Here is a 14595-nt window from a genome sequence, read left to right as displayed (position 1 = left end):
ACAGCTTCAGATTTGAGAGCACAATTAATTGTGTTTGAAAAGTACAAATGAAACTAAGAAACTTAAAAAGAAGTAGACAACTTTTCAAAGGGATGAATGAGTGGGAGAAAATGGAAATTATAACACAGAACAGTTGTGTATACTAGGAAATGCAATTTTTTCTGAGTGAATTAAAAGTAGCATTTAATTTCTTTTTAAGTTATCACATAACCTACCATTTCTTAAGTAATTCCATATATTACTAGTATTTTCAAGATCATCAATGTTGTTCAGTATTTGGTATAGATCCATTTTTATAGTGCCATGTGTTAATGACTGTAGTACTTTAAAGAAAATATTTAATAAACACAGGTTTAAAGTTGCTTTAAATTACACAAACTGCTAACATCCCTATATTGTCCCCCTCCTTCCTTTGGTGTGCCACAAGAATATTTGCTAGCATGGCATACAATAAGGAATTGTGAACTTTATACTGCAGCAAACAACTGATTGTTTGTCCTGCTGAGTGTTAGTACTGACCCAGGTAGCAGTGTTTTATAGTCTGAAGATCAAAGTGCATCTTACCCATCAAAATCACATTCCAGCCTTTTTTTATTACTCTCTTAACCTTTCATCTGTACTTAATGTGCTTTACACAGCACTGAAAAATACAAATGCAAAAATATGTTCAGAAAGCCCTGTTTTGGGGAATGATCTTTATCTCCTGACTTATCATCTTCTTCATCATTGAAACTACTGTGATATTCCTTCGGAAAAAATGAGTGACTTAATATACAAAATATATTTTCTGTTTTCAGAAAAGAAGTACTTCAATTCGTTTGATTCACCTTAGAGATATTTATGTTAGAGTTGGTATTAATGAAAATTTTCATATTCTTTGAAAACTAACATTATTTTAGGAGGATTTTTTTTTTTAGAAAATACAGCAAATAATATCAGATATATGTAAACACTCACCAGGGAAAACAAAACCAAACCATTTTTCCGTTGTATTCTTACAGAGAAATCCCAAAAAATGTGTTTAAAACAGCCTTCTAGATTCTGCAAGTTGTTAAGCACAGGACATTTAACCTGCTTTTTGCAACTACTTCATTCCAAAGCATTTCACTACTTACATTACTGAGAAGTCGCTATTAAAAGTACCTTCAATCTGCTTTATACATGTCAATTGCAGAAAGCTATTAGCTGTAATTGGCAATTTAATTTTTTTTCTTTCTGATGCTTTTAGTGTATGATCAGCTTCCAAAAAGTAAGGTTTTAGAATTCCACTAATGTACCCTAAGCAATGTATTCACCCATGGCATAGGCAGTTTTTAGATAAGAAATTGGTCTTCATCAACATGTGATTTTTCAATATGTGTCAAGAGATGTGAAAAAATATGTTCTGAGGTATTGCCAAATGGTGTGGAAAAGCAACAGTGAGATGAGTAACAGCACAGAGGAAACATCCTGGCATAATGAAAACAAAGGAAAAAAAAATAGGATGCCATAAAGGGCAGTGGCTGGTAGGCTGAACCTAAATAACTGGCATCAAACCAATACTAGCCCACATTTCATGGCTATAGGTACAGCTTACACTGGCTCACATCCTAAGAGGAAAAACAGGCAAAGGAGGGAGAGAAAAAGTAGTCCTCCATTCACCTATAACTTGCAGGCAGTCTTTAGGACTCCTCAAAATCAGGAACTCTTTTCTGAAAATCCCAAATTCCAAATGAGAAAGCTTCAGCATAGGATTTCGTTTGATCTAATCTGTGACCATGAGATTCTTCACCACTGAACATGTAATTTCTGCATAATACTAGGATAAGTGCAGGGTTTACCAAAAGAGCTTGAAAGGCTTAGCTTAAGTGTGAAAAATGTTCTTCATCTCTGCTTTGGACGTAAGCCACTGTAAAGTTTACAGGAGACAGATCATTATCTCTCACTGCCGGACTGTCAAAACAGTGCTAGTTTACTCCATTGGGATTGTAGGATAAGTAATCTTCTGTGCCTATGAGCCCGTCTGAAACCACAGTGTGTGAGAGTAGATGATATATCTACTCATGTCAAAAAAGGTAGTAGTGTGGTTATTGCTCTGAAAAAAAGCATTTTTTTTTTTGCCTAAAATAACTATAATTGGCAAATTAATTTTCATGAGAGTCCAGTCTATGCAGAGACAAGGTTTACAAATTAAAAGTTAAAAAGTCAGGTGGACGCCTAGTGAACAACTCATCTGCCCCATCATAGTACTTGGTATCCCACTGTTGGGCCTTAAGGTCACAGAATCACAGCCCTGAGGTAGCAGGGACCTCTGGAGATTGTTTAGTCCCTCACCTCCCCTGCTTAAACCAGGGTCAACTACAGCAGGTTACTCGGGACCGTGTTCAGCTGAGGTCTGAATGTCTCCATGCACTGAAGATTCCACAACCTCTCTGGGCAACCTATTCCAGTGCCTGACCACTCTCAGAGCAAACAAAGTTATTCAAATTTCCTGTACAATTGTGCCCACTGCCACTTGTCCTTTTCCTGGATACCACTCAGAAGAGTTTGGCTCTTTTTTTTCAAAAAATCTTCCTCATTTTATATAAGCATAAACTGAAGCTAGTGAATACCAAACCCCTTCACATATGCTTGTTTTTGTTCTTTTTGGCTTCCTGCGTATTGTTTATTTGGCAGTGAGAAGTTAAAAATCACGTTCTGAATATGTTTCTGCTGGGTTCTGCAACTTTGCAGGATGACTTTAATAACAAGTAACTATTAGCACACATTGATGGTCAGAAGTAATTTTGTTTCTTTCATTGTGAGATTGATTATCTTTACCTAACTTGTACAGATTTTTCCAGGGAGGATACACTGAGGAACCACAGAGAATGTGATGGAAAAAAACTTGTAAAGGACTCAAAAGTTTTAACACCAAGACTGACTAAGCGCTTGTGTAAATGAAAAGTGCGGTCTCATGACAAAAGCTCTCCCCTGTAGAGTCAGACAAAGGAATCTGGTTTATCTATTTCCATCATCCAAATGGCAGCATTCAGTCATTAATGGGAAATAAACATACTTGGGCTCATTTTTCAAAATTATTTTGTTGGAGTGTTATAAGAGAATCATATAAAACCAGAGAAAGACCACATACCACTAACACGATACTGAACATTTGTCTAAAGTCATTCCGGGACACTGTGAAGACTTCAACAGCGGTGAGCCACAAAGCTGCTCACAAGAGCAGGAATAACAAAGAAAAACACATAGACCAGGTTTCTTTGGTGCTCTAGGCTGCAGAAACAGAATCTCCACCTCTGTCAGAGGCACTGCACCAAGTGGTTCTCCTATGGATGCAACATGTTGTCATTGCCGATTCTTCGGTACAAAACACAAAATATTTCCTATTTGTGGTTGGTCCTAGTAAAAGTAGATAACATTCTAGCAAAGCCTATTATTCCTCATGACAGCTGCTTGCAACCGTTTTGCACGAGGGGCTTGCTCTATGGCATCCTGGAAAGGGAAGTGGTTACAACACAACATTGTCTGCAAGAGGAGGGCTTTTCTTCCGTCCTTAAGATTGTCCAGACTTTTTCTTACCCTCAGCTGCATCTTGGATACACTACAGCCAAGTAACGATACTTTTTTATCATATTCTGTATGTCTGAAGAAAAAAAGGTCGAAACTGAGAATTTATTCTACATAATACTTTTCCAAAATTATTAGTTCCACTGCACCTATTGAACATACTCCTGTTTGTAAATTTGTTTGCAGACAGTGCTCTCAAAAGAAACGTATCAACAAAAACATCTGCTGCCATGACTGAGTTTGAACCAGAGATCAAAACACTACCTATGAAATATTTATACAAAGAAACCTGCCAAAAACTATACAGAACATTCAAAGGATGAAAAAACACCATTATGTGTTTATGGAGGGGAAAGAAAAGGAAATGTATGCATCATTTTAGAGCTATTTAAGAATGCAACCTTCAAATTGTGATCATCACTTCCATAACATTTAGCTTAGAGACAACTGCAAAGATGGAATTTGGGCACTACCACAGATGTTGAAATTTGTGGTTGCTGAAAAATGCAGGGAGTATCTTGCTATTTGTCAAAAACATCATCTTCAGATGGAGAAAACCCACATAAGAAAAGATCTATAACAGCAAGGCAGATGCCAACTCAAATATTTGCTATTAGAAAGAAAATTTATGAAATAGTGAGTACACTTTGATTTTAAGTTACCTTTTTCATATAAATTCAAGAACCTAATGATAAACAAAATCCAAGCAATGTGCATCCAAACAGCTACTAATTACATCAATTGGAGAAACTCTACAATTAAATAGTAAGCTTTGAACATGCAGGATGTGCAAGCCCATGAAGTGTTAAGAGAGAAAATTTTAAGTTATCAGAAAGAAACGGTGAAAAGAAAGTTAATACTCCTTTTATTGTGAACATTTCCATTTCAGTCTACCATAAATTAGCCTTCCTAGTTAAGGACTATATAAAAGTGAAAGGCAAATATTTAGAGTTTTTTTTTTCAAGAGGCGTGTAATAATAAAGTGAGTAATTATAATAGCATTAGGATGCTCAGGAGTATATTTTACAGGGTCATTAATATGGTTCATGGGTAGCTGAAAGCACACGGCCTTTGGCCTCATGCCTCACAACACACACGGGGCATGCATTAATGGCTCTGTAAAGCACACTCTATTGCATCTCACTGCTTTAATAAAGCCTTACAGACGAAATGCAAAACCATTTTCAGTCGAGCTAGAGTATTTTGCTAAAGTTGAAAGGAAAATTTGAGTCATAGAAGCAAATCAACTAACGTACAATAAATGATACTGACAAGTAGAGATGGAAACAAACTTTTTGGGAAGAAGTTAATTTACCTGTATATTTCCTGTTGAAATCAGTGAGATGATACAAACAAGTGCTTACCAAATTCATGGGATATTAGAATCTAAGTAAGGAAAAAAGGTTAGGGATATGTTTGCCTTTTCTTTTTGAATTTATTTGGAGTTATATAGCACGATGCCTCTTCTCTCTATATTTTGTACTTCTGTACTGAACACTTCCCTCCCAAAAAAAAAAAAAAAAAGAGTAAAGACTTTTTTCAGTATACCTATGGAAACATCAGATCCCTCAACTGAAATCCTGCTGGAAAGTGTTGAGAAGACGAACAAATTATAATGAATGTGGGAGAGCTCATAAAATCAAACATTCAAGAGCTGACAGAAAAATACAGCAAAAATAATTTTTATAAATCAGTAGAATTCTTGAATGTGCAGTGATTCTCCCTGGGAAAGACTGCTCACCTCTTTTGATTCTATTTCATTAGAATCTTGACACAAGAAGAGTGAAAAATCACTGCAGAACAATGAAAAAGCCCAGTAAGATTTATTTCTTTCTTGCTTCTCATTTTGAGCAACAATAAACCCCCTGAAACATGGAAAGATATTTCAAACACTTAATTAAGATTTATAAGTAATCTTTCTTTTTTAAAAAAATATGTTTAGTTTGCAACATACACAACACAAGAGATACTCAAAATACTTGTACAAGTATATTGGTATCTATTATTTATTTTGCTTGAAGGAAATGTTCATACTTTGCTTAATAAGTGGTGTTAATCAATAGACATCATTTCCTCTAGCCTTTCATAGGCCTTCATCTAGCAGTTTTTCATATAGTAATGTATTAAAATTCAGTTTTTGACAACACAATATTTATTTGCTAGTACATCGTGGGATGTAAGAAATCAGTATATCAAACAATGCAGTATTCTATATATTCTCCTTTGTAAAGCAACACAAATTGGTACATTTTACTGTAGTATTTTCTGTTTTGGCCATGGCAGACATTTACACATGGATCACCCATTAAATAGAACAAAAAATTTAGGACTTATCAGTACTGCTGCCAAGAGAGTTTCGGTCTTCTTGATCTATTGTTCACCTTACTCTTTTGACCCGTTAAAAAGTGCTGTTACAATTTTAAAATAAAGATCTTGTTCAGTGGATTCAAAAATATCATGAGGTATTACATCAAAGAAGTATCAGAACAGTATTTGAGCAAGTACCTATATATGTAAACTAATTTGCACACGAAAAACATAAAACTTGAGCAATTTTATGCATTTGAAATGTGTGAAAAATGAAAGCAACATTTGCAATGGAAATCCCTGTCAAGTTATCTATTGCTTCCAAAGCCCCACAGTATACAAAAGTGCTTCATCCAAGCTTCAGAAAACTCAGGACTATTTTAATATACATAATTAAATGCACTGAATCTAGAATTCAGAAGTATGCTATCTACTTTGTCCTGCTACTTCTGTCAGAAGTGTCAAAAGAATCTTCATTTGCCTTTTTTTCTGGGCACGAATTACAGCAGCGTAAAACTCTGAAGAGTGCCCGGCCCACCAAGACTGGGCACAGGTCTAACCTAGATGCTAGGCTGCAGCATTTCTTAATATCTCCCTGCCCTGGCTGAAAATGAGAATATTGGAAACTCAAGGGATTATTTCCATGTTGGAATGCTCTGCAGTGAGATACAGATTGCATAAAAATCCTAGTTTATCCCCACCTCTTAGCTTGCAGTCAGACAGATCCTCTCCTGGGAAGTTTGGCATTCTGGCACAGGCAGATCAGCCTAAATTCTGTTTGCTTCAAAGGATGAGACCAAATTTGGTCCCTGACAGGTTTCGTATCATAAGACAACCAAAGGCTTAGGACAGTGTATAGTGTGTAACATAGGTTATTTTGTATACCTAAAACATTTGTAATACAGTAGATTAGGGGTATTGCATGGGGACTAGCGATGGTGTACAAGTAATTTGGTCAAATATTACTTAGAGGAAAGTGAAGGTAGCTACACATAAGTAGACTGTAAAAATTACAAAAAAATGTATGTAAGATAATAGTGTCAAAGTTTTTTTTTTTTTTCCTGAGGCAGTAGGATGTCTATTATTTGTCTTCAGTGAACACTTTTTCTTTCCTATTTTGCAAATACTATCAGGTTGAAGTTTATTATGCTCTCAAAGACAAATCTGCTATTTGGAAAAAAATGGAATACTTTTATTATATGATTAAATATTGATCAAGGGAATTTATCTTACCAAACAGTAATTTCTCTTGTCAGAAATGACATAAACTGCTCTTATGCCAAAATTAATAGTTTTAAAGTTTGTTATTTGTTACTTTTCTGTTTACCAAAAAATAAGTCTAGTGACAAATGTTAGAATAAACCTGTTATTTAAAATGTACCTATACCAAGACAGAAACCTATTCATTGGCAAACAAAATTATGTCTTTGTGCCCAAAAAAACAGAGAAGCGGGTGTGTATCCATCTCTCCAAGCAGATGGATAATATCAATTTGCTGTGCTAGAAAAAGCACAAATAGAAAAGAAATGGTTCATTTTAAAAGTGCACTATATATTCAGGGTTTCCATTTCATAAATATCTTGCCTGCTGTGCACTGCAGTTGACCCTTTAAACATATCTAGTCAATAAGCTATTGTTTACCACAAGTCCATTTTGTCATTTTGATGGTACAGATTCAAGTGTGGCAATCTTCCCTTCTCTGCTTCACTGCATACATGACTCCCTTTTGCTAGTACTACTAGCTCACACACACACACACAACACAAAAAAAAAAGCTACTAAAATGTCATTAATTACAGCAGTTTTGAGATCTGAATGCTAATTCTATTAATGGACCTATGAAATTAGGACACTGTAAATCTAGATAAGCTGTGCTTGGGAATCCTGCAAACTGGACTGACCTGAGGTTACCTAATATATTAAATAAGAATTGTCTAACACATATTTAGAATTCTAAGTATGTGTAAAACAGACCTTGTGAAGCATACCACCAGAGGGAATAGATAACTGCAGTGCGCTTTCTATCTTAACTTCTTCTATTTATCTAGAATCAGATTCTTTTGGAGTGCTTCATACCAAGACACAGTGACACTGAAGGCTAAGGTGGGATCAGACAAGGCCTTCTGGACACTTTCCTTACTGTGTAACCCCCAAATGTTAAAATTTCATTTATAAGCAACTTACTATTCATACATTTAAAGTAGACTTGTTATGAAGCTGCCAAGGGTCCCTAGAAGTATTTATGAATTAAGATTCTTGGCATGTTCTTCCAATTCAGAAAACTTAAACGAGTTATTTTTGACTGCACATTTTGATGTTGTTTGCTATTAATTTCCCATCTTTACTTTTAATGTAATGTACTTTTAATAAGGCAATAATATACAAACTTCAGTTCATCCATTATTTTTACTCAAACATGTTAGGAAATGGATAACAGAAAAAAGCCTCACCAGAGACCCTTCGGTGGTGAAGCAAGGCTGGAATAAAATGTTATCTTCTGACAGTACCTTTAAGGTTTCATAAAAAGATAATGGATGTGCTTGTCACTGATGCTAATGATCAAACATTTGCTCAGTTTTACTGGGTATTAAATTGTGAAATACAAAAGAAAACCCCCCCAGTCTAAGTAACGTAGGAAGAAAGAATCTTGCTACATTTTTATCTCCTTAAATATCTAACTAACAAAAACCTTATTATTCCACTGTTACTGCCACCGAATAGTCACTATGGTGTGAGTGGGTGATGCTTACTTTTACTAAAGAGGCTTATTTTCAGGAGGAAAGACAACTCTCCAAGTTGTGGAATACGAATGCAAGTTTAAATACACAAAAATGCTTAAGTGACACAGGACACTAATTCATCACAGTATCTTTATGAAGTTGACTTAAGCTTTTTTTAATCTGATATGAAGCAACTTTTGAAAGGGTTAAGTCTAAGTTTCATATATGATTCTGAAACATATTTGAAAGTTATCCTCTGTTTAATATTTTCAGTAGTGTTACCATGATGCCAAAATAAAGAAAAGAGCAATGCAGCAAAAAAAGAAAAAAAAGAAAAAAAACCACAACAACAAACTATGTGATGGGAAGATGGGAACACTACAAAGTATATAATTACCAAAATAAAGATCAGTTTGACAAACTAGACTAACATAGAAAAAAACAGATTTAATTTGAAAGCACTGGGAAAAAAAATGGTATGCTATTCTACTTAGAAAGGGAAAAATATCAAAACAAAATGAGAAAATACCTTCTAGTCAATCACAAAGAAATTAGAATACTGAAACAGGCAGGTACTTCCAAATTGTTCTGAATTAGTTTTCATTATAATATATTCTCATGTCTGTGTTCATTCCCGCAAATAGTCAACTAGATTAATTCTTCATCCCATGAAAATGTTCACTAGGCTACATTCTGGAATTTCTATAGCAATGGGAACAAACTCACATGCATAAACTTACTCATTAAGAAAAAGTTGTGCATTATTTTTTGCCTGTTGGGAATGTGCAATATCTTACTGAAGAGAAAGATGGATAACAGCAGAAATGCTAGACTTGGCACAGATTATCCAACACTTACTACAGGGCTGTATCCTTATATTTACTGTACCTCTTTAGCCAATAAGATTTTGCTGGTTGGCATGATTCTGCATAGACACAGTATGTATGTTCAAATTTAATGCATTTTTAAACAGATTATTACACACAGCAACAAAATATGTTAAGGCATAACAAGACTCATTGTCTGTCACTATGTCATCCACAAAGCTCTAACAGTCATTATCAAAAGTAGGAAAGGGCTTTTGTGACAGTATTTTGTGTTTGTTCTGTTTTCTTTCACTATTCTGAGTTTTATTTTACATGAACGTTGCAGCCCAACATAGCCAGCTGACACTACTGAAAAACTGAGGTTTGGGCTGGAAAACAAAACAGACCTCTTCTAAGAATAGCTTTTCTCAGAGGCTCTGTGCATGAGCAGCAATTTTCCAGTAATGTTTTTCCTCATTGCATCACTTCAAATTAGGGGCAACTAGGCTCTGTCACAAGGGGAAGCACTGTACTTAGGAGCCCCATTGATTTCAGTGCAGTTATTTGTGAAATAATAACTAGTAAGAATAAGGATATCAGGCCTTTCAAACAGTATGCTGCAGTGACTTCACTTTCAGCATTAAAAGCAGAAAACTGGAAAAACAGATCCGAGTGGCTGAATACCTGGATAGGCGTTTTCTACCAGGTGATCTCAGTCAATATCCTCCAACTAAAGGATGGCAATATATATACAAGAATAAATGACAGCAACAGTCCCTATACCCTCCTCAAAAGGGAAAATTGCTTGTAATTAAAGAAAGCATAGCCAAGACAATCTCACTTACAGGTTTGCTTCCATTTTGGCATAAATTACAGTCTTACAGGTGTAGAACATTTGCCTTCCTAATATAGGCATTATTCAGAATGTCAAACAGAAAATACAAAAGACATATAATTTTTCTTTTTTCTTTATTACCACCTTTTAACCCAGACCCTTGGAATGACAATTTACTGTTTCTATAGAGAAAGCCACTGCCTCTTAAAGAGGAAAAAATGGGAAATTTAAAGTAGTGCTTAGCCTAGAGATTCCCGTGAATCATTCTTCCACCCCTCAGTTCAGTTTGTGAGCTGCACTAAAAATGTTTCTTTCAGTTCTGTTAAAGTCCTGTGGTTAAAAGATAATCAAGAGCAAGAAGTACAAATTAATAAAATTAAGAAATGAGTATGCAATAAACATAAACCAGCTCTCTCTTTTCCCTCCCCTCTTGAGAGCAAAAGAGGCAGTAGACAATGCTGACTCAAAGAATTCTCCTTTTCTAAACAAACTTTTCACAAGGAAGAACACAGAAAAGAGCACTAGCAGTATTAAATCTATTGTGAACTTTTCTGGTTGTTAAACAGACTCCTTTTATAATCCTTTTATACTTCTTTTATGAAATTTCAACAAAAAGCTCCTACTTTTTATCAGATGGATATATGCTAAATAAACATTTGAAGTCTCCAATTAGTTGAGTTCAAAATCCAAACTTGCCTTCATATCTGTCCTTTCCTAAAAACAAGCCGTAAAAATATATCTGCGCTTACTCCTGTGCTGTCCTTCAAGGGTATTAGACTATTCACATGGTATTTCTCACTAGATGAGACTGCCTGAACAAGGCTTAAATTCAAAGACAATCTAAAGAAGATATAAATAGTCTGTTTCCAATGGCTTCTTATTCAGTGGTCCCCAATTTTCCAGGGCAAAGAGTTCTCTTTTCCATCTTATCTTTATCTAAGGAAAGATTCTAAAAGGCTTTCATTCTCAGACTCGTTTCAAAGACAAAATTGGGCCAAGGAACTCACTGGGGTTTTGTTTGGGTTTTTTTTAAATGCATTTTCTCCATACTTCTCTAACTTTTTATAATTGTTTTCTCTTTACCAAATAGATTTCACTTTTAGGTGGTTTCTAACATTTTTATTTAGAAGTAAATCTTACATCTCCATAAAAGGCAGGTCCTCGAGCAGATTAGTCTGTAAGACAAAGGATGTTTCAACTCAGAATAAGCAAAAATAATCTGAATTGCACCAACAAACTCTACCATAGACTTAACAATAACACTGTAAGGAATCCAGTATCACAGCATATCCTCCCTTCGCATCACCATTGGTCTGGAAGAAAATGCTGCTGTTGCAGCTCGAAACATTTATTTGACTGGCTTCCTTGTTAAGCATGTTACAGTGCAAATCTTGGTAAAACAGCAGCAGAATTCCTGGGACTCACAGAGATCATCTATATTAAGACACATATCCAGACCAATAAAGGTCATATGAAAGTAAGAAGACGGATTTTGTTCCTACATCTTCTCACGTAAAAAAAACCAAACCCCTATATTACTTCTCCCTGTACAGACAGACATTTTACACAGCAGCCATGAAGTGAGATCTAGGTGTCCCACTGGCAATGCACAGTGAAGCTGAACCTCTCCCCTTATGGGTTATGATCAGGGGATATAAGGGAATATATATGTATAAGGGAAGCTAAGAATTTGTCAGCTATGTGCTTGTAAAACCATATCTTATTTAACATGACGGCAAAGGGTAACATTCTGCTGTACAGTGATGAATGAGAGTTTCCAAACAGCAAAAGTAAAAGCTGATATCTACTACGATTATGCCAAAGTTCTGCCCTTAAGACCAGGAAACAAATGCAGGCAGAAAAAATGTAAACTGTGCAAGTTTTCTTTTTTCATTACTGATGTGTTTCTACACTACCTATTTAGTGATGTCATCCTTATTTATTTAATACATGACAGAGATTGTATCAGCTACAAAATACATGAACTACTATGTAGAGTTAACAGGTGCAGTTATGTTACTCAGAAAACTCTATAAGCCTGATACAGGGTTATTTTAGTTAGTTTGAAAGTAATTTCAAGTATTCATACCAACCAGTGGATTCTACTGTGAGTTTTAAAGGTTTTACTGTAATAGGTCTCACTCACTTAAAAGAAAATTAGCTTTCTGGCCCTGGAGGTTCTGTAAAGACCACAAAGTCCAAAGAACCACAAAAGCATGAACACAAATGAAATCCTCCTCAGTAAGACGTTAGCAGTGGGTTACCTCAGGGATCAGTGTTGAAACTACAAGTGGAAAAGGCATTATCATCAATGAAGGTGAATTAATTTTCATCTTTCAAGCAACTAGCCCTTTCAAACATTGCAACTACAAGTGATTTAGGAATTAGGCTAAGTAATTTACAAAAATAAACAGTGCTTTTAGATAATGGATACTGTACTACTGGACAGAATACCCTATTGGAAGATAATATAGATAAATGATGTTTGAAACCTCAAAGACAAAAGCACTGATACAAAAATAAAATGTTGATTGGAGATACAGATTACAGATTATTAACTGCTGCACTAATATGTGCCCAAGGACTTAAAGTCACTATACAAATTAGAATATAGGAGGAAGGAGAAAAACATACGAAATATCAGAATTTCCTTCCTTAAAAAGGTATGTCACAAATGAAACCCCCCACTGGATTCTAAGGAGATAAAACCAGCAAAAAATAGTTGTGATCTTCCTGCAAATGATTCAGTCCCTTGTAAAACACAACCGTAGCAGACTAAGTTTCACAATCTAAAGTCAAAATCCATTCTCTCCCCCTAAAATGGAAGTGTATTCAAATGTCAAATTTTTAACAAAAATGAAACTGTTGGAAAAAAATTTCTTAGGTGAGCAAACCACACCCAATGAATTTGGGGATTGTGCTAACTGAATTTAAAACACACAGAAACAGAACAATTATGAAATAAAATGACCACACTAAAGAAAACCAGAGTAGCAGGCATTGTTATGCCCACGAATTGAAAACAAAGTTGACTGGTCTTCAGAACCAACTCACCACTGTGAATGACACTGAGTTTATCACCCTACTTCAGATGTTACAGGGAATACCCTTGTGCCTATGTAAGCATTCTGAAGTTACTGTACTGACCTCCATAATATCCCAGAATTGAACTCCTGCTTTCAGGAGTCTTAGTATGCAACCTTTCAGAAGAATATAAAAAAAAATAAAAGAAAAAAAACCACAACAATCATACAAGTTCACCATCTCTTGAGACAGTATCATTAATGTGACTACGTTGAACAAATAGCAAAGCATGATTATTTAGAAATATAAGCTACCAGAGGGATACCACACAAGTCTACCAACAGTATCAGCATATCCTATTCACTGTATTTGAAACAATCAAAAGCAACGCTATTCACTCTCTAGTTTAGCCTAAAAAAGAAATATTAGATGTATTTGAATCACACCCATAACACTTTTCAAAACCACAACGAAGCACAAAACATACAGGTAAAAAGTACAGCTTTTATTAAATAAAATTTTCATAACCTCCTTAGCTTTTTGAAAGTATGAAAAAACCCACGATAACCAAAACTTAGTCTCTTCCTTCCAACAGAAAACCCTATTGTCTATGACTTAACATTTAAAAAAAAAAAAACCAACCTAATTGCCCTGTCTGTGAAGTAAAATCGCTGTTATTCACAGAAAAAAGAAAAAAAAAAAAAAACCAAACAACTCTTCTGACTGAACAGGTCAGCAAGGGAAAGACCTGTTTTGTACCACTAAAAGCATGACAATAGGTTCTTCCAGATAAAGCCTTCAATGCCATTGCACCTCATCCTCCGAATACAAACCTTTTATTTGACAAAGAAAGCAAAAAAGTTGTTGTTCTTTTACTTGTTTTCCTTTTTTTTTTAAAAAAAATACATTCTCACCTATAACACGAACTGTATTGCAGATAGCAGGGATTAACGGAAAGCTGAAAGCTTCTTACCAAGTACCCCCAGGCGATAGTTGACTGTGATGACTATCACATTCCCATAACTTGCTAGAACACTGCCATCATATAAATTTCCAGTGCCTTCCATGTAGGACCCTCCATGAATATACACCATCACAGGCTTAGGTCCCCCACTGTCCCGAATGTCTGGAAAAAATATTAAGAGACATTTTATCTCAAGAAAGTACCAGAAAAGATACATGCAACAATTTATTTATTTTTTTTTTAGTGAGGTTATTTTTCTTGAAGTGTTTCTCAAGCAACATATTTTAAATAACAAAAAGGGCAGGTAGGCATAAGAGTTTCTTTGTGGCTTGCTGGAAGTGAAAATGGTAACATGTTTTCTCAAATGCAACAGGACAGTGGTTTGATTCTGTT

General features: G+C 35.2%; 1 protein-coding gene across 1 annotated transcript in view; it reads right to left on the bottom strand.

Annotated features, from left to right (window-relative positions):
- Positions 1-14211: 14211 nt before the first annotated feature.
- Positions 14212-14595, bottom strand: part of LOC104468414 (neuroligin-1-like) — a gene marked incomplete at its 3' end in the record, with an annotated part of 108904 nt that continues 108520 nt past the window's right edge. Inside the window, exon 3 of the mRNA XM_010082531.1 lies at positions 14212-14364. Coding sequence (XP_010080833.1) covers positions 14212-14364 — 153 coding nt within the window. The remainder of the gene's footprint in view (positions 14365-14595) is intronic.

This window comes from Pterocles gutturalis, unplaced genomic scaffold (genome assembly GCF_000699245.1).
Source record: "Pterocles gutturalis isolate BGI_N339 unplaced genomic scaffold, ASM69924v1 scaffold24351, whole genome shotgun sequence".
Classification (NCBI taxonomy): domain Eukaryota; kingdom Metazoa; phylum Chordata; class Aves; order Pterocliformes; family Pteroclidae; genus Pterocles; species Pterocles gutturalis.
The sequence above is the reverse complement of the archived record's forward strand: the minus strand, read 5'-3'. Positions and strand labels throughout refer to the sequence as shown.